This window comes from Gymnoscopelus braueri (assembly GCF_963280865.1).
Source record: "Gymnoscopelus braueri genome assembly, chromosome: 2".
Classification (NCBI taxonomy): Eukaryota; Metazoa; Chordata; class Actinopteri; order Myctophiformes; family Myctophidae; genus Gymnoscopelus; species Gymnoscopelus braueri.
This window is the reverse complement of record NC_137604.1, coordinates 9,700,023-9,725,196: the sequence shown is the minus strand read 5'-3', so window position 1 is coordinate 9,725,196 and position 25,174 is coordinate 9,700,023. Positions and strand designations below refer to the sequence as shown.

Here is a 25,174-nt window from a genome sequence, read left to right as displayed (position 1 = left end):
TGTTATAGCGCCACCATGAGGCTGATTTGAAAATGTTCAAGTGGCATTTCTTCCTCTGCCTAGTGGGAATGTGCGTGCACAATTTCACGGAAATTGCAAGCTGTGTTCATCATTTGAGGCATTTTGTTCAAAACGGATTACTCCTGCAAACTTTGGAAGCCATTTTTAGCCAATCAGGATGGAATATGAAAAATCTGAAAGACCCGTTGCATGTAATGACTATAGAGATACTGTGTACCGATTCGTGTGACGCTTGGACAAAATCTGTAGCAGTACTGTCAAAAAATGTGTTTTGCAAAAAGCAGCCTCCTGGTGGCGCTATAACAGGCCCATGTGAAAAATTGGAGGCAAAGGTTCTGAATTGGCATCCAGGGAGTTTGTGTGCACAGTTTCGCTGCGATCAAGCCAACGGTGCCGGAGATTACCTGTTCAAAGACGGACACACACACACACACACACGCGCGGACGGACGGACGGACAGGGTGCAAAACATACTCTCTCACCATGCCTTTCGGCCTGGCGGGGACAATAAGAAAAGAGGAAGGAGGGTGTGTGTGTGTGTGTGTGTGTGTGTGTGTGTGTGTGTGTGTGTGTGTGTGTGTGTGTGTGTGTGTGTGTGTGTGTGTGTGTGTGTGTGTGTGTGTGTGTGTGTGTGTGTGTGTGTGTGTGTGTGTGTGTGTGTGTGTGTGTGTGTGTGTGTGTGTGTGTGTGTGTGTGTGTGTGTGTGTGTTACGCCCTATGTCTTCCCTTTTGACTTCTGTTCTGCAGGAAACAAAAAACAAAAGAGGAAGGAGGGGGGGTGGATGATATTAAAGACAACTTGTATTGTTGTTATCAGTCTCCTATCGTCCAGTGAAAGTGAGGTATTGATTCACTTTTCGACCTCACTTTTAAGTGGCACCATTCTTTTTTTCTTACATTGATGTGAATTAACACGGTTCAGAGCAATGCTATATATACTGTACTGTAGCATTTGTGAAGTAAATATATTTACTAGCTCACATACAGTAGCCCTACCAGTATGTGTAATATTATTATACATTATTATCTAAATTATTTCAACAGTCACTAAGCCTTTTATGAAGGAGAAACCAATATGGATATTATGCCTTCAGAATCCCTGCAGACAATATGCAATCCATCGCAGTCTCATTGTTTATACAAGAGAACTGTAAATTGTAATCTCACAATCCACTCTGCACTTTTCCCCCCGTCACTTAAAGGCACAACAATAAATAGCACATGAAGTAATAGTATGTAATGTAACACTTTTTAGAAGCAGAAGGAAACGTTAGTCTTCCTCTTTTTTACTTCTGTTCTCCAACAAGTTGTACAACGAATGTAGTTTGAAGATGAACTAGAATGGCGGAGGACGTGTACGCTGTACCAGACCTGACAAAGAAGGTCAGATATGGCCGAAGAGAGAGACAGCAGGAGATGGAGGAGAGAGGAGAGAGAGAGGAGAGGATAGTAGACATCTATGTCTCTGCAGACGATCCTGACCCTGACCCTGGGACACAGCAGAATGCTGTACAGCAGAACACAGCGCAAGCGCAAAATGGAGGTAAAACTAAACGCTACAATGATTAACTAACACATCTATGGATGTTACGCACTGGTAGTTAATGTCTGATACATGTGGCTATACTCTAATTCTGCTAAACTATTTCAAGGTGACATGAACTGCGCTGCCAAAAATGATCATATTTGTAGGTCAACTTAGTGTGACAGTTCACTCAAAAACGTCAAATTGTCAACTAGTAAGTACTATAATTTATATAGTAATGTTTGTACCGTAGCAACCGCCCGTTTTAGAATGCACTAGGAACCACCCAAACAACCTGTTTTACCCTGGCAGCACCTACTACTCCTTATTACTGTAATGTTATAATACCTCATTAGCGTTAACACATCTATGGATGTTATGCAAGAGCAGTGTTGTAGCGGCGTCTAGAGGACTGGCTATACTCTAATTATACAAGGGAAATTCAGGCTTACTCTATAGTGAAAGTTAGAAGAACTACATGAAACATTGGATTGCATTACAATAAACATCACTTAGTAATATGAAAATCTAAAAATGCTGTTCTACCACAGTATAGGTGAGATGTCAGCTATAGTCTATTCCATGCTGTAGCAGCCTACAATGAGAGAAATTGACAATGACATTAAATTGCATGTTTTCACCTCGACGAATAAGGAATCCATGATCCCACAGGCCACGGTGCACTTTGATTCCACAGAGGTTTGATGCGCTTTGTGTTGCGCTCTCGGCTCTCACTTTAACGGAAGGGGGAACAACTTTGTTCCCCCGTATATTGCCTGCAGTAATCTGATCCCTGGCCAGTCAGTCTAGCAGCACTTGATTCTAGCAGCCCGAGCCCAGTGGGCAGTGGCGTACCCACTGTAGAGGCAGGGCAGGCGGTCGCCTGCCCAACTAAGATCTCGCCTCCCCTAAAAAAAACAAATAACCAGAAAAGGTGTAATTGCGTGCTTATTGTCCTCAAAGTCACGCATCCAACAAGCTTTGAACTTTCTGTTCCAGAGATAATGGCCAAAACATCTTGAAAACGTCCAATTTCACCGGTTTTCGATCGCCGATTTTCGATTGAGTTTAAATGTCTTTTTGGGGGGTAATAGAGGCTACAGCCAGCATACAAAGCCAGCATACAAAGAACAACGTTGTGTTGTGTATTAGCTTGTCTGACACCTAGTTGATCGAGTTGATCGAGTTACTGCACGTAGCCAGTAACAGAACGGTCATTGCGGCGAGAGGCAAGCAAGCAGCCAAATTCACAACAACGATTGCGCTACACAATGGCCAATGGTGGGGTGCTAGATTAGCGCCGGTTGGGGAAAAAGAATAAATAAATAGACCAGTCGATCACAATAGTGTCCCCCCAATAGTGGGGGGCCATTCAGGCACTTCTGGCGCCTATGCACCTAATACTCTGCATTACATGTCATATGCATGTCATTTGACGCATCAAAAGCCACTCTATATGTGATATTATTTTGTCAATTAAGAACATACATGGCTTGTTATCTATCATAAAGCATCATAACTTGTGTCACTTATATTAAACCCTCTGAAGTATCCTCATAGGTTTGTCTTGTTTTTTTTTCAGGCTCTGATGAGTCAAACAAGAATGGTTCCAGAGCTGCTGCAGTGTGTCTGGGGGTGCTGTGTGTACTCCTATTGGCTGCCATCACTGGCCTGGTTATATACAGTGAGTGTCATTCTATAATGAACACTATGTTTACATGTTATTTCTATCAAAACTTTCCAAACGCCAGAAAGTATTATGTAAAACTCTACATTTTCTTGATTCTCCTATTTAAAGATTCTAAATTGATTCAAGAGAAAAAAAACCTGGCCAAAGACCACCTGGACCGGATGAGAGAACAGAATGATGAGTGTCAGTCCAGATACAACAACATAACTGCAGATAGAGATGAGTTACAGTCCAGATACAACAACGTAACTGCAGAGAGAGATGAGTTACAGTCCAGTTACAGCAACGTAACTGCAGAGAGAGATGAGTTACAGTCCAGACACAACAGCGTAACTGCAGAGAGAGATGAGCTGAAGAGGAGGCTCTGTGGTCAGTGAGACATCACTGTTTGTATTCATTGTTATATCATGTTGTTCATATTTTGTCATTAATCTGATTCTGAGCAAATGAGAAAAAACGAACAAACCAAAACAAAACACACTGGCTTACTTTATTTCTTTGTTGTTAGAATTACCTGGATGGCAGATATTTGGCAGAAGTTGTTATTACGTCTCTATTGGTGTAAAAACCTGGGAGCAGAGCAGACAATACTGTACAGATAGACAATCACACCTGATGATCATAAACAGCTACGAAGAACAGGTATGGTGTGTGTGTGTGTGTGTGTGTGTGTGTGTGTGTGTGTGTGTGTGTGTGTGTGTGTGTGTGTGTGTGTGTGTGTGTGTGTGTGTGTGTGTGTGTGTGTGTGTGTGTGTGTGTGTGTGTGTGTCTGTGTGTGTGTGTGTGTGTGTGTGTGTGTGTGTGTGTGTGTGTGTGTGTGTGTGTGTGTGTGTGTGTGTGTGTGTGTGTGTGTGTTGTAACATAGATAACATATCTATTGTACATTGTGTACTTTAGTAACCAGCAGCTTTTCTGTCCAGGCCTTTGTTACCAGAGTTGTTAACTGGAACCAGAACGTGTGGCTGGGTTTGACTGACAGAAACAGAGAAGGAGTGTGGAAATGGGTAGATGGAACAACACTGACCACACCAACGTAAGAAACAATTATACCTATTGTCTATTTCACTGTCCAGTTAATTTGTCTAATATGTAGAATACCATTTGAGGTCATGATTAATACATACATTAAATTAAATTAAAATAAAGACATTTAGAGAGAAAAGTCATGCTTCTAAAGGTATCGTAATGAATGAAATGTTCCTACTTCTCCAGGTACTGGCACAGTGGTGAGCCTAGTAACACTGAAGTGGAGAACTGTGCTGTGTTTTTAAAACGGGCTTCTACGGCATGGAATGGTGTAGTAACATATTATGTAGGAGGATGGAACGATATACCATGTTCTGAAACCATGCGTTGGATGTGTGAAAGAGTTCTGTAGTGTCATCATTTTCGCAATGTGTTAGATAGAGCTGCACTATGTAACTTTCCTCTTCTACCCCGGATTTGAACCCGGTTTCCTGCCGTCATTTTGACCATTGAGCTAATAGAACCTGCCCGCTTGCTCGGGGGAAACATTTAATCTTGACCATCAGGCAAAAATTTGTGTCAGATGATCTCAGATCCTGTGTCTAGGTGAGACATGACCTTTGACATTTTATTAATTAAAAGAAAGTTACATAGTGCCGCTTTAACTGGTATGTTGTTATAATGCATCAGTTATGTGGTACAATGCATTAGCTTGCTTTGGTTTGTGACTCTCACTGACTACTCCTGACCCCTACTGTCTCCTCCTGACTCCTCCTGACTCCTACTCACTGCTCCTGACTCCTGCTGACTCCTCCTGACTCCTGCTGACTCCTCCTCACTCCTTGACTCCTGCTGACTCCTAATGGCTCCAGCTGACTCCTCGTAACTCCTACTGACTCCTATTGTCTCCTCCTGACTCCCACTGACTCCTGCTGACTCCTCCTGACTCCTGCTGACTCCTCCTCACTCCTCTTGACTCCTCCTGACTCCTCCTGACTCCTGCTGACTCCTACCGACTCCTCCTGACTCCTACTGACTCCTGTTGACTCTTATGACTCCTGTTGACTCCTCGTGACTGCTGCTGACCCCAGCGAACTCCTCCTGACTCCTTGTGATTCCTACTGTGTCCTCCTGACTCTTCCTGATTCTTACTGACTCCTCCTGACTCCTACTGTCTCCTCCTGACTCCTCCTGACTCCTACTCACTGCTCCTGACTCCTGCTGACTCCTCCTGACTCCTGCTGACTCCTCCTCACTCTTCTTCACTCCTACTGACTCCTACTGGCTCCAGCTGACTCCTCTTGACTCCTGTTGACTCATCCTGACTCCTGCTGACTCCTCGTAACTCCTACTGACTCCTATTGTCTCCTTCTGACTCCCACTGACTCCTGCTGACTCCTCCTGACTCCTGCTGACTCCTAACGACTCCTAACGACTCCTCCTGACTCCTGATGACTCCTGCTGACTCCTACTGACTCCTGTTGACTCTTATGACTCCTGTTGACTCCTCCTGACTGCTGCTGACTCCAGCTGACTCCTCCTGACTCCTACTGTGTCCTCCTGACTCATCCTTGACTCTTACTGACTCCTACTGTCTCCTCCTGACTCCTCCTGACTCCTACTCACTGCTCCTGACTCCTACTGTCTCCTCCTGACTCCTCCTGACTCCTACTCACTGCTCCTGACTCCTGCTGACTCCTCCTGACTCCTACTTACTGCTGCTGACTCCTGCTGACTCCTCTTGACTCCTGCTGACTCCTACTGGCTCCAGCTGACTCTTCTTGACTCCTGTTGACTCCTCCTGACTCCTGCTGACTCCTCGTAACTCCTACTGACTCCTATTGTCTCCTCCTGACTCCCACTGACTCCTACTGACTCCTCCTGACTCCTCCTGACTCCTCCTGACTCCTGCTGACTCCTGCTGACTCCTACTGGCTCCAGCTGACTCTTCTTGACTCCTGTTGACTCCTCCTGACTCCTGCTGACTCCTCGTAACTCCTACTGACTCCTATTGTCTCCTCCTGACTCCCACTGACTCCTACTGACTCCTCCTGACTCCTCCTGACTCCTCCTGACTCCTGCTGACTCCTACTGGCTCCAGCTGACTCTTCTTGACTCCTGTTGACTCCTCCTGACTCCTGCTGACTCCTCGTAACTCCTACTGACTCCTATTGTCTCCTCCTGACTCCTACTGACTCCTCCTGACTCCTCCTGACTCCTCCTGACTCCTGCTGACTCCTGCTGACTCCTACTGACTCCTGTTGACTCCTACCCGACTCCTGCTGACTCCTACTGACTCCTGTTGACTCTTATGACTCCTGTTGACTCCTCCTGACTCCTGCTGACTCCTCGTAACTCCTACTGACTCCTCCTGACTCCAGCTGACTCCTGCTGACTCCTACTGACTCCTGCGGACTCCTCCTGACTCCTCCTGACTCCTACCCGACTCTTGCTGACTCCTACTGACAGACAGCTCTGCAGGAGGACCCAGATATCAATATGATCAGCAGTGTCAGCCCTGCCATGAACTCATGGCAGGGCTGGTTAAAACAGCCAGGATGATTGCATTCAGGGTAGGGCTGACACTGTTGAGTTCAAGGCGGGGCTAAGCGCTGAGAACTGTCTGTCTGTCTGTCTGTCTGTCTGTCTGTCTGTCTGTCTGTCTGTCTGTCTGAGATAATAGAGTGTAATGATGTGTAAGGATGTCGGTAGGAGTCAGAAGGAGTCAGAAGGAGTCAGAAGGAGTCAGAAGGAGTCAGCAGGAGTCAGTAGGATTCACAAGGAGTCAGCAGGGGTTGGGTAAGAGTCAGCAGGAGTCAGTGGGAGTCATGAGGAGTCACAGGGATCGAGTCAGGAGGAGTCGGGTAGGAGTCAATAGGAGTCATGAGGAGTCACAAGGAGTCAGCAGGAGTAAGGAGAAGTCAGGAGGAGCCAGTAAGAGTCAGCAGGAGTCAGTAGGAGTCAGCTGGAGTCATGGGGAATAAGCAGGAGTCATGAGTAGTCAGCAGGATTCAGCAGGAGTCATGAGTAGTCAGCAGGATTCAGCAGGAGTCATGAGTAGTCAGCAGGAGTCAGGGGGGGTCAGTAGGAGTCACGAGCAGTCAGTTAAAGTCAGCAGGAGTCAGTAGGAGTCAGCAGGAGTCACAGGGATTAAGCAGGAGTCAGTAGGAGTGATGAGGAGTCAGTAGCAGTCATGAGGCGTCGGGAAGAGTCAGTAGGAGTCAGTAGGAGTCAGCAGGAGTCAGCAGGAGTCAGGAGGAGTCAGGGGGAGTCAGGGGGAGTCGGGTGGATTTAGGAAGAGTCGGAGGGAGCGGCTGGCTGTCATGTAGAAAAGGAGAGTCTGTCATTCTCCAGGCTTATGCTGCAGGCTCTCTGCCTAGAGGTGCTCTACTCCACCAACATGGCCTCTGGGGGAAAGGGGGCGGGGCGAGATAGCCCTCTATTGCTTAATTAATATATATGATATTATGCAATTATGCAAATATATTCATAATTGCATAATTTAGTTAAAGGGTGCCAGATTTGGCCCACAATAGTGTCCAATACAGTAAGATGATTTGGGGAAGAATACAATTCATTATTCATCATTCACAACAATTATTAGCATAATGCATCTGTATCAGGCCGTTCTCTCTCTACAGTCTAGTATGCTGCTTTGTTATGGCTACTTAAAGTCCCCATGAATGAATTTAAATCATTGTTTAAGTTTGTTATCTGCACTGTAATTATACTCTTATTTTTCAGATTTTTATTTCTACTTTGTTTCATTTTCATTTGATTTTATTTCTACTTCTTTTCATTTTTATTGTCTTTAAATGTACTTTTATAATGTGGTTACTCTGCTCTGTGTCTTCATGCCTTAATGCTTAATGTTGTACGTATCACTCTGTTTTAAAAACTTTTAATTACTTGTTGCTGAAATGTGCTCTATTCTGTATACAAATACACGTGCCTTGCCGTTGTACTGTTTTTTTGCTGTAATAATGTCTGTCCAAAAATGACCAAATACATAATTTAGAGTTTGTCTTTTCCTGGAAAACAACAGAGTAGAGCTATCTGTGTAAACTGGACACTAGGCTGCAGCAATAGGCCACAAGGAGAATGAGGCAACCAAAAAAGTGTTGTCTTCCTCAGACAAATCAATAACTGTGACATTTCCCGGGTATGTTCATTTCTCCTTTTTGCAGCATTCTTTTCAGAAGCCATCATCAGTGTCGCGCTGACACACACACCCACACGCACACACACACACACACACACACACACACACACACACACACACACACACACACACACACACACACACACACACACACTCTCTCTCACTTCCCCTCTCTCTCTCTCTCTCTCTCTCTCTCTCTCTCTCTCTCTCTCTCTCTCTCTCTCTCTCTCTCTCTCTCTCTCACAAAGCTGAACATGTTAGTTGTTTTAAACTAAGATAAGAACATACATGTCAAGATACATTTGATAAACTTTCCAGTTGGATGTGTGAACCGTGCAGCTCTCCACATACTTTGCAGGTGTTGTATGTTGATCGTATTCTAGCAACAAAGAGTTTTGGAAGAGACCATAGAAACAATTATAAATGTGATATTTTTGCCTTTCTTATACTCAGTGTTATACTCTCCAATAAAATGTAATTGCTAAATTACGGTAATGTTTAAATGTTTGTGTATTCTGCTCAAGATCAGATATGAATTTTCTATTAAATGGCCATTACATTTACATGAAATGACCTGCCTTTGAAGTGGCACCACTTTTTTTTGTTCTTGCAATGATCTGAATTAAGGCGGTTCAGAGCAATGCTACAGTATATACTGTATAGCACCCGTGAAGTAAATTCATGGGCCACTCCCACAAACTTTGGAAGCCAATCGTAGCCAATCAGAATGGAATACGAAAAATATGACAGATACGTCTTGATCACAAGACTACAGAGATAGTGGTAGTCAAAATCTGTTGGAGTGGTAGCAAAAAATATGCCTCATGGTGACACTATAACAGGCCGATTTGTAGCAGACGACCATCCTTCGGCCGAGGAAGAAATGCCACTTGAAAATTTTCAAATCAGCCTCATGGTGGCGCTGTAGCAGGCCGATTCATGTTTTTACCTATAACTGCACCGATATGTGTACAACTTTGTATACCTAGAGGCCAAGGAAAAACCTTTGCCCTGTATTTTTCACATCTAACTTTTATAGCGCCGACTTATGTAAAACTCATTTTTGGACATTACTCGTTCAGATTTTATCCAAATTTCACGCAAATCGGTACACATGATCTCTATAGTCATGTGATCAAGAAGATTTTTCATATTCCATCTTGATTGGCTAAGCTTGACATCTAAAGTTTGCAATAGTGGCCCGTTTTGAACAAAATGCCGCAAATCATGAACCCAACGTCCGATTGCGGTGAAACTTTGCACGCACATTCGCACTACGTTGAGGGTTTGTTTTATATTACTCCTACAAATATTGCCCAAACATCACGCAAATCGGTACACATTATCTCTTTAGTCAAGTCATCAAGACTGATCCGTCTGATTTTTCACATTCCAGCCTGATTGGCGAATTCCGAACATTGCTGGCCCACACTAACCTACCTGACCTGGCGGAGACCTGTGCTCCGAGGAGCACTTTTTAGTCATCTCTCACATTCTGCCCTGTTGACACCAATGTCATTGCTGAGGAAACACCCACCACAGCAGTGTGGTGGGCATTTCCTTTGACATTTTGCTTACATATCCTGTGACCGTTGCTCACAATGAGAAATGTGCCCCAGTTTGTCTAACCTTCTTTAAGCAGTTAAAGATACAATCTGCAATGCAGCCACGCATAGGAGCCAACCAGGGCCTGAGCACGTCCAATTGCCTTCACAGGAGAAAGTGTTTTTTTATGCCTACATCATTTCTCTCATTTCTCTCTCGCTTATTGAACCACAGTTGCTCTGCTCTCATTCAATGCTCAACTCTAAAGCATTCAGAGTATATTGGGTGCTGACCTAAAAGCACAGCAAATAATGAAGTAATCCAAACTCTCAAATAATGTAACACTTTTAATGACGCACAGCAGCATAAGGAAACAGCATCAGCCATCTGTGCTTCTGAGAACTTGTTTGACTTCCTCTTTTGTGGTTCTTTTCTCGAACATGTTGTGCAATGAGTGTATAGTTTGAAGATGAACTAGAATGGCTGAGGACGTGTACGCCGTACCAGACCTGACAAAGAAGGTCAGATATGGCCGAAGAGAGAGACAGCAGGAGGAGGAGAGAGGAGAGAGAGAGGAGAGGATAGTAGATATCTATGTCTCTGCAGACGACCTTGATCCTGACCCTGGGACACAGCAGAATGCTGTACAGCAGAACACAACACAAGAGCAAAATGGAGGTAAAACTTAAACGCAACAATGATTAACTAACACATATATGGATGTTACGCAAGGCAGTGCTGTAGTTTAGTGGCGTCTAGGGAAATGGCTCTACTCAATTGATTTAAAAAATATTTAAAAAAAATTAAGTGACCCACAGGACAGCACCTGTGCAACACAAAAAGGTCTCAGAAAATGAGCTTAATGTGATAGTTTACATAAGAATGACAAATTGTCAAAGTTTGTACTGTATGTACAGTTATGGTGTTTGTAAAGTCACTTGAAATGTGCTGCAGTTAATGTTTGCTTCATAAATCCCAAACTAAAGCGGCGATTTATTTTACTGAAGGAATCATTGTAAATGACCAACCATGCAGTCAGACAGTTCAGCCACTGGTCATGTGTCAAATCATTACTTTATTTGCTCCTTTTAACCTTTTGAACATTAAAGTTGAATATTGTCTCACCATCACTAACGTTAGGCATATTTTACCCAATATAATACAGTCCATAAAAAAAAATATCGTCAAAATATAAACAATACATGGCAAATTGAGGTACTCTTCTTTAATATTTCAACATGAAATGTTATTTTTTTTAAATGGAAAACAGGTATCATAGGGGAACCCTATAAAAGAAAGCAGCAAAATCGCTGAAAGATATTTTTTTTAAAAATGGAGCTGGGAACTTCTTTGGTCCACCCATTCCTGGGACATGTGAGCCTTGTCCAGTGAAGGCACAGTCTAATTGCAGCTGGAAACTGTGTGTGTATGGGATTTTTTTTTACACTCTATCACTAACATTGGGTGAAAATCACTCAAAGACCTGCTTGTAGAAAAAAACAGGGATGGGAGCAGGGAAACAAACCTACCTTCTATGACGTCAGTGAGCATCCTGAAGGTACCCATATAATCACAATTTTGTGGGTGAAATTCACCCAACCTTAGTGTTCTAGGTTTAATTAAACATTTGTATTTGTTCACATGTGATTAGCCACATTATATATGTGCTCTGCCTTGTTTAATCTACAAAAAAAAAACAATACCTTGAAAATGTTTGATATTCATTAACATGGGGAACAACATAGCCATGGTTCACATGACGCTCGTCTGTCACAAGCGACATGGAACCGGAAGCGTCATGGAACCGAAAGTTCCTGGCTTTCTTTTTTTTTACATTTACAACTCTCACATGTACATAAACGTTCAGATTTCTCCGATGCTTTCAACTATGCGACACTAATGATTAAAATGCTTTTTATTGAACAGTATGGGAGATACGGGTACTTATCGCGGGTCGGATCAACTTGTAACATCCGTGGCTCGTGGGTAAGCACTTTATATTTGAAATCTGAACGTTTATGTACATGTGAGAGTTGTAAATGTAAAAAAAAATGAAAACCAGGAACTTTCGGTTCCATGACTGTCATGGTATGACAGTCATGTTTCAGGGCTAGGGAACAACACAAAATAATATGAGGGCACACAAATTGGATTGTTTACATTTAGATTTGGAATAAAAATAATAATAACATAACTATTATGACTTTCTGATGTACTGTAGTCTATATCATGACAAATATTGAGTTAATTACATACTTTATTAATTTCCAAAGGTGAAATGAACACCAGCAGAACAGAAAAATCCAAATAATGATTGCAGACAACCAGAGGGAGTGCCCGGTGCAGAGTCGGTTGGATAGGCGGTTGTCCATAACCGCAGATCCGACTGATACACCCATTGGCCGTGGCCCAAATGAGCCAATTGATTGCCATGGCAACCCCAGCTTAAGCTTGATTTGGCAAATTCCCCACACCTGCCATTTGATGAATTAGTCAGTTCACTTTTCACAGTCAGTTTGCACTCTACAGACATTGGCCGGGTTTCCCAAACGGATTTGAGCTTGTGCGTAGCCTAGAAGCTGCGTAAGAGCCTCCACGCACCTGCGCAGTAGCAACCCCGCCACGCACTATCTTCGTTAGTAGCAGCTGTGTGTGCCCAACGTGCCATCTAAACTGGCTTCAGGAGATACCATCGTCGTAGGTTCTCGTTACGTGTGTGCTAAAACTACATTCGCGAGACAGCATGCACGTGAAGACCTCCTGGACGAAGTCTACGTAAAGCCTACATGAACTACGTAGTGCTGTCCTACACTACACAGCAGTTTAAACACCCTTTGCGAAAGTGAAATGGATCATAAAAATACCAGAGCCAACTGTCAGATGTCCTGAAGCAGTCCACTCCAAATACAACTTTTGAATAATATATTTAGGAATTAAATTACGGTGAGGTGACATCTGCAAGGTAAATAAAACACTAAAGTGTCCCCATTATGCAAGTAAATTAAATATACTTAAAATACCAAAAGTAAAGGAATGCAGAATGTCCCATTTCCCAAATTTAATATGTATTAAAATCTTTTGAAAATAGCAGATCTACAAGCTTGTGAAGCGTTGTGAGCTTGTAGATCTGCTAGTTTCAAAAGATTTTTTAACCATTCATAAACATGGCGAGCGCAACAGCTGTCACTTTGTGAGAATAACTGGGGACTTTCATCATAACGTTTAACTATAAAACTTCGAAATTAAGGAAACATGTTTAGCTCAGCATCATTTATATACCTTTAGTTAACTTGGCATATGCTTAATATTTTTATCAGACGATCGGATCATCCGTGAGAGTACAATTTGTAAACTTCGGGTTCATGCATAAAGGACGAATCAGCGTAGCCCTGGTTCAGAGCGTTAGTGAGTTCCCTCTAACGCCCTGGAAGACCCCTCGCTCTGCGCTTGTACAAGGAATTCCGCTGCCCTGCGAGTGCTCAACAGTAGTGAAAATAAACAAAACCATTTCGCTACTCACCAAAGCAAAGGCTGTTTTGTATTGTTGAAAGTCTATTCTTGGAGGTGGGAAGCCTCTCAGCACCCCAACTACTCTGTAAAATACACTTTTTGGGCAGCAAATAAAATATGTCAGCGAGACGGAAATTATTTTTATTTACTCCACAGTGCCCTCTACAGATCTGGAGGATTTAACTTACCATTAACCAAAATCTGTAGAGGGCACTGTGGAGTAAATAAAAATAATTTCCGTCTCGCTGACATATTTTATTTTCTTCCCAAAAAGTGTATTTTACAGAGTAGGTGGGGTGCTGAGAGGCTTCCCACCTCCGATAATAGACTTTCAACAACACAAAACAGCCTTTGCTTCTGTGAGTAGCAAAATGGTTTTGTTTATCTTCACTACTCTTGAGCACTCACTAACGCTCTGAACCAGGGCTAGAAGCAGCGCCCTACCCAAAAGAACAGATATGCAAGCTATAGACACGGCATGTCGCAGTGCGTTGACAGCGTGTGTGTGTGTGTGTGTGTGTGTGTGTGTGTGTGTGTGTGTGTGTGTGTGTGTGTGTGTATATATATATATATATATATATATATATATATATATATATATATCTACGTGCCTGCTATGGTACTGCGCAGATTGTGTGGACGCACGTAAGACCCGTCGTACAACCTGCGCAGGATCTCAACGCAGCATCTCTACGAATCTCTTTGGGAAACGCGGCCATTGTCCACACATTCTCCATTCTACCACTGCACAAGGACGTTTCCATATGGGCAGTGGTGTCGTGGAGGCCACACGGAGTAGGACGGCCTGTGGCCAGTCATTATTTCACGCGCAAGGTACACCAAAGTACCCAAATGGCTACTTTGCATTGACTCATTCAAAGCAAACTTTTAGTTTCAGCTCTATAATTCATGGCATTCCTTGAATTTGTGTTAGTTTAAAAAACTAAGCTAAAAAACATTTCCTACACAAACATGTTTCCTAATTTAAGGTAAAATAAAATGCGCGTGATGTGCGCGTACGGTACGTCATTAAAACACGTCATTAAAAATATCGTCCTGCCAAAAAAGAAATCACCATGACACCACTGCAAGGGACACAGACAGACAGACAGACAGACAGACAGACAGTTACGGCGGGTACTCTGACAACGGGTATAATGGGTATTGGATAAGAGGGTGGGGTTTATGCATTCCCTATTTGCATCGTTCCTAACTTGCATCGTTCCCTCGTAGACTGCTACCCAACGGGGACCGGCCAAGTACTATTAAAAGTTGTTGTCTTACATTCCACTCAAACACCCTCTCATGTTCCATAGTTTAGACAGAATATTACATAGATGAAAATTCAGTTTTAAGCCACTTTACTTTCATGGAGTCATATCATTTAACCTATTAAGAAAATAAATGATGTGTTATCTGTCATAAAGCATCATAACTTGTTAAAATGTGCTACTTATATTACATTTTAAACCCTCTGGAGTGTCCTCATAGGTTTGTCTTGTGTCTTTCAGCCTCTGGCGAGTCAAAGCAGAATGGTTCCAGAGCTGCTGCAGTGTGTCTGGGTCTGTTGGGGCTGTTGTGTGTAATCCTATTGGCTGTCACCATTGTCCTGGTCAAACACAGTGAGTGTCATTCTATAATCAACAGTATCTTTAAAATTTGAATCATGAATAGTGTTGATGCTGTTTGACATATATTTGGAGGAGGTGTGAGGTGTGCAGTGGAGGGGGGGGGGGACAGACAATTTGTGCTGGCTGGCTGTCAGGTCTACCGGCAGACACACACTCATGACTCGCCCTTCAGCACACTTCAGTTGGCGGAGGCTCACCCTGATGTCTCCAAAATCACACAAGCCTGCTTTATGATTTATGTTATGTTTGTCTGTTTCACTTTTGAAGTTGAAAAACATATTTTAGCCAGTATTGGCATGCATTCTTCTAACCCTAATGTGACAATGGTTAAATGCTTGTATCCAACAAAACTGTGATCTACATGCTTCATAAAGCCTTACTGATTATTCAACTAGATTAGTACACATTACTTGGCAGTAGGATACTGGCAGTAGGATACTTGTCCTCCTAGGCAAATGTCTACAGGGTCCACTATATGTCCATGCAAACCCTGAGCATGTCAACCTAGGTCCATGCAGCAGTCATTTAGCAGATGTCTGTCCATGTCATTTATTTTGGAAATTGGACTTATGAACTTTACAGTGAGAAACAGGCTTTACATTAAAAACACTTTTCTTTGGACCAGTGACAGATGTTTTAGCTGCATTTATTAATTACTCCAAAGATCATTTTACATCATCTGTACTTGGTGGTCTGTTTGAAGTGCTGTAGATTTGTTGTTGATGACTCTGCACCTCCTGCACAAGGAGTTTGGTCTGTTGAATATTTTAATGACCTGAATGCCATTGAGCTGAGCACAGTGCACTGCTCTTAAAGGTCATGAAAAGCAATCATTTGATTGGTCATGATTGAATCCACCTGCAACACACCCACTGATAATATCAAGTCCACTGTCAAATGAAGATTTGCTATCAGAACAGTTGTACAGTATGTAAAACTCATCATATTGTTCATTCTCTGTATCGTAGATTCTCAACTGATTAAAGACAAAAACAACCTGATCAAAGAACGAGACTACATACGGTCCAGATTGACTGAACAGAAGGACGAGTTTCACTCCAGATATAACAACTTGACTGAACAGAAGGACCAGATACAGTCCAGTTTTGAACAGATACAGTCCGGTTTTGAACAGATACAGTCCAGATGTAACAGTGTAACTGCAGAGCGAGATGAGCTGAAGAAGAGGCTCTGTGGTCAGTGATATATCACTGTTTGTATTCATTGTTATATCATGTTGTTCATCCTTTGTCATTAATCAGAGCAAATTACAAAACAGTGGCTAACTTTATTCTCTTGTTGTTAGAATCATATGGATTTACATTTGGTGCTGGTGTGTATTATTACATCTCTACTGAGTTTAAAACCTGGGAGGAGAGCAGACAATACTGTAAAGACAAACAATCAGATCTGATGATCATAAACAGCAAAGAAAAAAAGGTGTGTGTGTGTGTGTGTGTGTGTGTGTGTGTGTGTGTGTGTGTGTGTGTGTGTGTGTGTGTGTGTGTGTGTGTGTGTGTGTGTGTGTGTGTGTGTGTGTGTGTGTGTGTGTGTGTGTGTGTGTGTGTGTGTGTGTGTGTGTGTGTGTGTGCTGTAACCTGTCTATTGTGTGTGTACTTAACCAGCATATTTTCTGTCCAGGACTTGACCAACAGCTTAAACCATAATGCGTGGCTGGGTTTGACTGACACAGAGACAGAAGGAGTTTGGAAATGGGTAGATGGGACACCACTGACCACACCAACGTAAGACTTTACCTTCATTCTTTTCTGATGTATTTCAACTAAGATTTTAACTACATTTCACATAAATACTCTTTACTACAAAACAATTACACATGTTATCTATTTCACTCTCCAGTTAAATTTATCTAGATTTTAATTTGAGGTCATGATGAAAATAATGGTTCAGAGAGAAAAAACATCCTTTTATTTGTATTGTAATGAATAATGTTCCTACTTCTACAGGTACTGGTGTAGTGGTGAGCCTAATGACCATGGAAATGAAGACTGTGCTGTGTTTTATGGGGCTGGGTCTGATAAAGGATGGAACGATACACCATGTTCTGTAAAGAACCGTTGGATCTGTGAAACAATCTAGTGAAATCACCATTTTCACACTGTAATATTTAACTGGTGTGTTGGTGCACCTACATGATGGCTGTATTTACATGTGGTAGTTTATATGTTTGCTTCAGTTTGTCTGCCATTTAATTCTACCCAATATGCCCTGCAGACATTACATTACATTTTGATATTCATATATACATCATTTATAGTTAAAGGGGAGCATAATGTGAATAACATGAATCTAACAGCCATCTGTTCCATTTTAATACCATGTTCATAAAGATCAGGGGGTTCCATTGGTCGAAACCGTTTTCGCTCGTTCACGTACAGCCCCAGCTGCAGTATCTATGAATGGCTAGGATGTCTCTTCAATGCAACCACTGGGTTCTGGGGACTTGATATGTATCCATTCTGTATGACAGCTCAGGCCTGTCATACATGCCATTTTCTCACTGTAGTCACAGTGTTTCCGAAACAATGTGCGGACTCATGACCCATTTCTATGGGTCATGAGTAATTATCCCTTTTTTTTTTACATTTCCTACTTAAGACGTGAGGATCGGGCCGCTACTTGGCCCTCACATCTAGGCTCAAATGTCTGACTGTACCTTATGCTGTTTACATTTCTGTCTAATAAAGTATTCAATTATTCAACTAAAAAGGGCTGCTATTGGGTCATTCTTCATGATTTCTCCTTATGATGGTCCACCAATATGCATCTCATGTGCACGGGGAGTGACAGAAAGCACATTTTAGAAAGTGTCAATCAGTGTTGGGGCTGCGCCACACCACTGTGGGGTTACAACTCTTGTCAAATAGTCGAAACAGTTTTTAAATCGGCATTACGGTTACTGAGAAATGTCCACTAGGAGCTTGTTAGCATTTTGTAGCAATGCTATTGGAAACGAAGGGGGTTAGCTAGCCTGTACCTACTTACACTGTCTGACAATATTGGATACGTGACCTACAGTACATTAAGTCACTTTGGATGAGAGCGTCAGGTGTTCAGGGGCTGTAGTGTTGATACTGTAGTACCACATGTGGTCAACTTTGAGCTGTTCTGAGCTGGACGTATTGTTGCACGACCTGCATTGTATTGTATAGGTTTAACAGTTCACTTAGCCTACTGCAGACACCCCAGTATACAGTAAGCAAATAAGGAGTGATAAGACCAGAGAGAGAGAGAGAGAGAGAGAGAGAGAGAGAGAGAGAGAGAGAAAGAGAGAGAGAGAGAGACTGTGCGTACGCGTGTGTACGCGCGAGCGTGTGTGTGTGTGTGTGTGTGTGTGTGTGTGTGTGTGTGTGCGCTCGTGCGTGTGCGCTCGTGCGTGTGCGTGTGTGTGACGTATGTGTCTGAAATGAGTTCAGAGGTATACAAGATAAAGAAAAACTGACACCTTCCTCTGCGTACGATTGGCCCATTGTTCTGTCCATCTGACCAATCGCGAGGACGCACGGCGCCCTGCGGCCGGCCTTGAATGGACAAGGGGGCCCAACCGCGTTGAAGTCCTCCTCGCCTTCCGATTGGACGCCGGGGAAGGCCAGTCAAATTCCGACACACACTCACACACACACACACACACACACACACACACACACACACACACACACACACACACACACACACACACACACACACACACACACACACACACACACACACACACACACACACACACACACGCACACACACACACACTCTCCTCTCTTAAACATTTCTAACCGTGTGTGTGTCTCTCTTTCTCTCTCTGTCTCACACACCTGTAGGACATGAAGTCACACACACTGGTCAGCCTGCTTCTGCTGGGCCTCCTGCTCTTCTGGGCCTCCTGTGGACGGACGCACGGCCAGGAGGACGCGGGGACAGAGGAGACGCCGGCGTCCGAGGAGGACGGAGACGGGGACGGGGCGGAGGAGGAGGAGGAGGTGCCGAAGAAGGAGAAGACGGAGGAGGTGGAGGAGGACAGAGACGTCCTCGTCCTGCACGTCAACAACTTTGACGCGGCCCTGAAGGAGCACCGCTTCGTGCTGGTCGAGTTCTGTGAGTTCAAAACTACAGCTTTATGATGGTGATTGATGTTGGGATTAGGGGTGGGATCCTTTAGGATTTGAACGATTCCAGCTCCAAACTATTCTCTCTTAACCCATTAAGACCTGGAACTGTGTCATTTTTTGATTTTAGCTAAAAAGCATTATTTTTCACTTTGGGCTATTCAAAAATAGCAGATCTACAAGCTCATAGCGCGGCACCGAGTGCCGCGCTACGAGCTTGTAGATCTGCTATTTTTGAAAAATCGTGAAAATGTGTGCAAATCTTTTAATATATATATATTTTTAAAGCGAACATTTTTAACTCAAATTTTTGCTTCTGGGGGGTCCCTGGAACAAGATATTTTGATGGGGGTCCGCGGCCAAATACATATAATTTTGGGGGTCCTTGACATGAAAAAGATTGAGCACCACTGATATAGAAACATACGTTTTTCAGAATAATGTTGGGATTTAGGAGACATGTAGAATCGGCTTCAGGTCTCAATGGGTTAACGGTCTGATTCCTTAACGATTCCTACATATTTAAATACATATAATTTTGGCCTTCATCATATTTTTTTTCAAAGATATATTTTTTTGGCTTTTTGCCTTTTTTGATAGATTACAGTATAGGCTGACAGGAAATGGGGAGAGGGGGGGGGGTGACATACAGCAAAGGTCGTCGGGATTGGGAGTCGAACCCGCGACACGCTGTAAGGCTGGCATTGCAGCCTATGGTGCCTGGACCGCCACGCTGCGGCGCAGGCCCTTCATTATAAGTTTTGATCATACATACATTTTTGCATACATATTATTGTTGTGGTTCTCAAAGTGAGGTTCAGGGACCCTCTGGGTTACTTGAAGGGGTTCAAATGGACTATACAGATCTGTAACTCTGAGAGTGTACAAATGGAACCAAATTAATGGACCCGTAAGGACCACCACTATCTGTGGTGGTCCTTGAAATTAAAACGTTTGAAAACCGACAGTATTGTAATTGTATAGCAGACGTGAATTCCACATAACCTGCTCTGACAGTGTTGAAAAAAGAAAATGTGTGAAAAAAGATTTGTGGAGTTTTCAGGTTTTCAAATATTCAGGTTGGGGTTAGGATTAGGATTAGGCATTTAGAGAGTTAGGTTTAGGGGTTAGGGTTAGAGTTATGCCTGATCAATACTTAGTATAAATAAGTTATTTACACCGTAGATAAGCTAACATTGCATGGCAGCATGGTGTAACTATGTCTGCTGGTGTTGTTCTGTCACACTGGGACAGTGCACGTGGTTTCTAGTGAAAGCTTTCGGTCCAAACCGCTCTGCCCGGAGTACCGCGTCATCTCACACACACACACACACACACACACACACACACACACACACACACACACACACACACACACACACACACACACACACACACACACACACACACACACACACACACACACACACACACACACACACACACACACACAGAGAGCACGATGTGTCACGTGCACAAGTGAGTGTGCACGCTACCTGGCCAGATGCTGTCTAGGCCAACTCTCTCACAGCACAGAGAGAGAGAGAGAGAGAGAGAGAGAGAGAGAGAGAGAGAGAGAGAGAGAGAGAGAGAGAGAGAGAGAGAAGGGGAGATAAGGTGCAGGGACCAACTGCCACTGTCTCTATCAGGAGCTAATTTCCATGTTGAGGGTTCAGGGCAGGTAGACTGTTGGCCCTCACAGTTTTCAAATGCTGTCTGTACAACGGAAGCGCTGAAACGGTTCGAGGTTGTGAAGTGGATGTGGCTTTGTGGTCCTAAAAGTCCCTCAAAGTCCAACATGAATTACTGCAAACGAAAACATAATGCACGATTACGGCAGCTAACCAACTAAGCTCTCAAGCTTTTTTGTGTGTTATCCTTTTGACAGAAACATACAAATGAAGGGTTGTGTACTACAGCAGTTTGCCAATAAAAACATCAATCAATCAATCAATGATTAGCGTCCCTATTCTAAGGGCAAACATATGGTGAAAATAGCCAATCTACATGCTCACAACGCATTGTTACTGTGAGGTCCTAAAACCCCTCAAAGTACAAGCTGAATTACTTCCTGTGAAAAAACAAAACAATGTGTGATATTACAGCGGCAGGTATTAACCAATTTCAACCAATATGATGACTGGCAGCTGTCAATCCCATAGCTCAATGTGTCAGTCCCATATAGCTCACTGTCCCTCTTCCATACAGAGCTGATTCATTATGGCACTAGAGGACAATGCTACTCTGTTGACTGTAAACAAAGATGGCGGCCGGACAGTTGGCTACAAACATTATCGCTTTTAAGTTAAACGGTACACTCAATATTTACACTCTGAACATATTTGATGTGCGAAATACAGTAGGCAATGCAGTAACATAAACATCACTCAGCACGGCCTGGTTACAAGTTAGAAACACACTGTGAGTGCGTTGTGTTGGTGCATTTAGAGACTGTGATTAGATGAGACATTCCCAGCCCATGTTTCACTAGGAAATAATGGGAAACATGTGACAATAGGGTTGCAAAAAGCCATTTAATTTGGACTTTGTAAGTTAGTAACTGTGTGTGTGCGTGTGCGTGCGTGTGTGCGTGTGTGTGTGTGCGTGTGCGCGCGCGTGTTCATGCAGATGCCCCATGGTGTGGACACTGTCGGCAGTTAGAGCCCATATACGCCGAGGCTGCTGGGAAACTGAAGGCGGAGGAGTCGGGGATGCGATTGGCCAAGGTCGAGGCCACCGAGGAGAAAGAGTTGGCCGACGAGTTTGACGTCGGAGGATTCCCAACACTCAAACTGTTCGTGGACGGGGACAGAAAGAACCCAGTGGACTTTACTGGTAAACACGTAACCAGTCTGTAGTCAGCGGTGGTAGAAGAAGACTTTTTACTTCACCCATTGTCAACCTATCTTCATGAAATGCATACATGGGCAACTGGCAGCCCGGGGGCCACATGTGGCCCCCACCTTCACTTAATGCGGCCCGCAGGTTAATATCGGAATACTGATATATTATTGATTTCAGCTGTTCCAATTCCAAACATGCAAACACGACCCGCTTTAATTACTTCACTCTATTAGCTTAATGACTAGTATTAAAATGATATTGTCTTTTTTTATGTCCAATGTATTTATATTTAAGTTCATAAAGTTAACATAAGTATATCTAAATGCATTTGAAATGAAATAAAAATTTTACTTTTCAGGATTCTAATAAATAAATAAAAATCAGGATTCCAATAAAAGAATAGCAAAAATAGCAGATCTACAAGCTCAAAACTTATCGCATTGCGATGCGTTTTGAGCTTGTAGATCTGCTATTTTTGCTACACACACAACACACGACATATGGCGAAGTACGGCATGAAAAACCCCAGAAAAAAGTAAAATACTGAGATAAGATGTGTCTGCCCGACAGTATGCAATGTGGCCCTCTGGAGTGAGTGTGGAAATACAGAGTTCCATCATCAAAGTTACCCACCCCTGATGTAATTGGTCCTCACTAATACTCATTATAATGGTATACCATTGTTGTCAACTCACTGTGAGTCTCAGCAGAGGAGGGCTGTGGACAGTTCAGAAACGGGCCTACCAGTGACATCATCGGTAGGCATGTTTGATCATTTCATACAAGGTTTACAATGGCTTCTATTTCAGCATGCCAACTCTCCAGGAAGAGAGAGGCTCTATAGTCTGATGGCTTCTATTAGCTCGGTATCCCCACCGATGATGTCATTGGTGGGCAGGTTTCTGAACTGTCCAAAGCCCACCAATGAGACACATGAGTAGATGGTGCCATCTTATAATGAGCATCAGCGAGGACCAATTATACGAAGATAAGGTTGAAAATGGGGCGCTCGGGTGGCACAGTGGTAAAGCAGCTGCCCACAGCCATGGGGTCTGGGGGTTTGAATCCACCGTGGTGCATCATAGCTTTGTCGAGTGTCTATACCAGGGGTGATGCAACTTTGATGATGGAGAGGGGCCACTATATTTCCATACTCACTCCAGAGGGCCACATTGCATTATACTGTCTCTCCGTATTTTAACTTTTTTCGCCATTCTATGTCACACAAGACAAAAGTAGCAAAAATAGCCGATCCACAAGCTCAAAACGCGTCGCACTTGTAGATCTGCTATTTTTGCTATTTTTTAATTGGAATGCAGATTATTTTTGTTGCTATTTTTCAATTGGAATCCTGAAAAGTAACATTCTTATTTAATTTCAAATGCATTTAATTATACATATTAACTTTATGAACTTAAATACAAATACATTGGACACAAAAAAAGACAATAGAATTGTAATACTAGTCATGCTGCTAATATAGACTGAAGTAATTAAAGCGGGTCATGTTTGGAATTGTAACAGCTGGAATCAATAATAATATCAGTATTCCGATATTAACCTGTTGCATTAAGTGAAGGTGGGGGCCACATGTGGCCCCCGGGCCGCCGGTTGCCCATGTATGGTCTATATACGAACAGTCGAACACCAATCTACAAGCTCACAACATTGTTAGCAATTTTTCAATGGACAATCAAAGTATAAAATAGGGCTCAATTGTTGTATTTATTACTTGAGTACATGCACTTAGTTACTGTCCATCGCTGTGTCCAGGAAAGAGGGCCGTGGCTGGTATCATTACATATTATACAGTAATACATTGCATATTAAACAGTAATACATTGCATATTAAACAGTAATACATTGCATATTAAACAGGAAAGAGGACTGTGGCTGGCATCATCCAGTGGATGAAGAGGAGGGCTGGACCAGGCCTGGCTGTGCTGGAGAACACAAAGTCTGCTGCTGACTTCATCAGCTCTCACAATATCTCTGTGGTCGGCTTCTTCACTGTACGTATATGCACACGTCTGTCTGTCTGTCTGTCTGTCTGTCTGTCTGTCTGTCTGTCTGTCTGTCTGTCTGTCTGTCTGTCTGTCGGTCTGTCGGTCTGTCGGTCTGTCGGTCGGTCGGTCGGTCTGTCGGTCTGTCTGTCTGTCTGTCTGTCTGTCTGTCTGTCTGTCTGTCTGTCGGTCGGTCGGTCGGTCTGTCGGTCTGTCTGTCTGTCTGTCTGTCTGTCTGTCTGTCTGTCTGTCTGTCTGTCTGTCTGTCTGTCTGTCTGTCTGTCTGTCTGTCTGTCGGTCGGTCGGTCGGTCTGTCGGTCTGTCTGTCTGTCTGTCTGTCTGTCTGTCTGTCTCTCTGTCTGTCTGTCTGTCTGTCTGTCTGTCTGTCTGTCTGTCTGTCTGTCGGTCTGTCGGTCTGTCGGTCTGTCGGTCGGTCTGTTGTTTTTTCTCTATACTTTATTGACAGTTTGCAAAAGGTACAGAGGTACAGTTATACAATAATAATCTATCTATTGATCTATCTATGTTTGTATGCAGAATGCAGACAGTGAGGATGGGAAGTTGTTCAGTGATATTGCTATGAGCATGGTTGACATGGAGTTCGCCATGACAACCAGTCCTGAGGTGTTTCAGAAATATGAAGTGAAAACCAACACAGTGGTTCTGTTTAAAAAGGTACACACACACATACACACACACACACACACACACACACACACACACACACACACACACACACACACACACACACACACACACACACACACACACACACACACACACACACACACACACACACACACACACACACACACACACACACACACACACACATGTTGAGGAAACAGTGATGATGTGTTGCCTACTGTTGTTGTTTTTTTGTCTGCTATTTAAAATGTGTGTGTGTGTGTCAGTTTGATGATGGCAGAGCAGACCACACATTTGAAGAAGGGAAGCTGGTGAAAGAAGAACTGACCTCCTTCATTCAGACCAGCAGCATGGAGCTGGTCATTCCATTCAGTGAACAGGTAACAACGCACGCACGCACGCACGCACGCACGCAGCCACGCACGCAGCCACGCACGCACGCACGCAGCCACGCACGCACGCACGCACGCACGCACGCACGCACGCACGCACGCACGCACGCACGCAC

The 25,174-nt window shown here is 43.4% G+C and overlaps 2 protein-coding genes across 2 annotated transcripts in view; both read left to right on the top strand.

The window, feature by feature from the left end:
* Nucleotides 1-1,362: 1,362 nt before the first annotated feature.
* LOC308093945 (uncharacterized protein) lies at nt 1,363-17,150 on the top strand (the record flags this gene model as incomplete). The annotated part of the gene is made up of 6 exons (XM_080440356.1): nt 1,363-1,564; nt 3,129-3,230; nt 3,345-3,605; nt 3,745-3,878; nt 4,157-4,269; nt 17,018-17,150. The coding sequence occupies 6 exons, from the start codon at nt 1,363-1,365 to the stop codon at nt 17,148-17,150; spliced, it is 945 nt and encodes a 314-aa protein (XP_080296482.1).
* Nucleotides 17,151-18,875: 1,725 nt separating this feature from the next.
* pdia2 (protein disulfide isomerase family A, member 2) overlaps nt 18,876-25,174 on the top strand; it is an 11,816-nt gene continuing 5,517 nt past the window's right edge. The window contains exons 1-5 of the mRNA XM_080447173.1: nt 18,876-19,160; nt 21,800-22,006; nt 23,894-24,027; nt 24,556-24,693; nt 24,933-25,046. Of these exons, the coding sequence (XP_080303299.1) occupies nt 18,890-19,160; nt 21,800-22,006; nt 23,894-24,027; nt 24,556-24,693; nt 24,933-25,046 (864 nt within the window). The 5' untranslated portion in view covers nt 18,876-18,889. The remainder of the gene's footprint in view (nt 19,161-21,799; nt 22,007-23,893; nt 24,028-24,555; nt 24,694-24,932; nt 25,047-25,174) is intronic.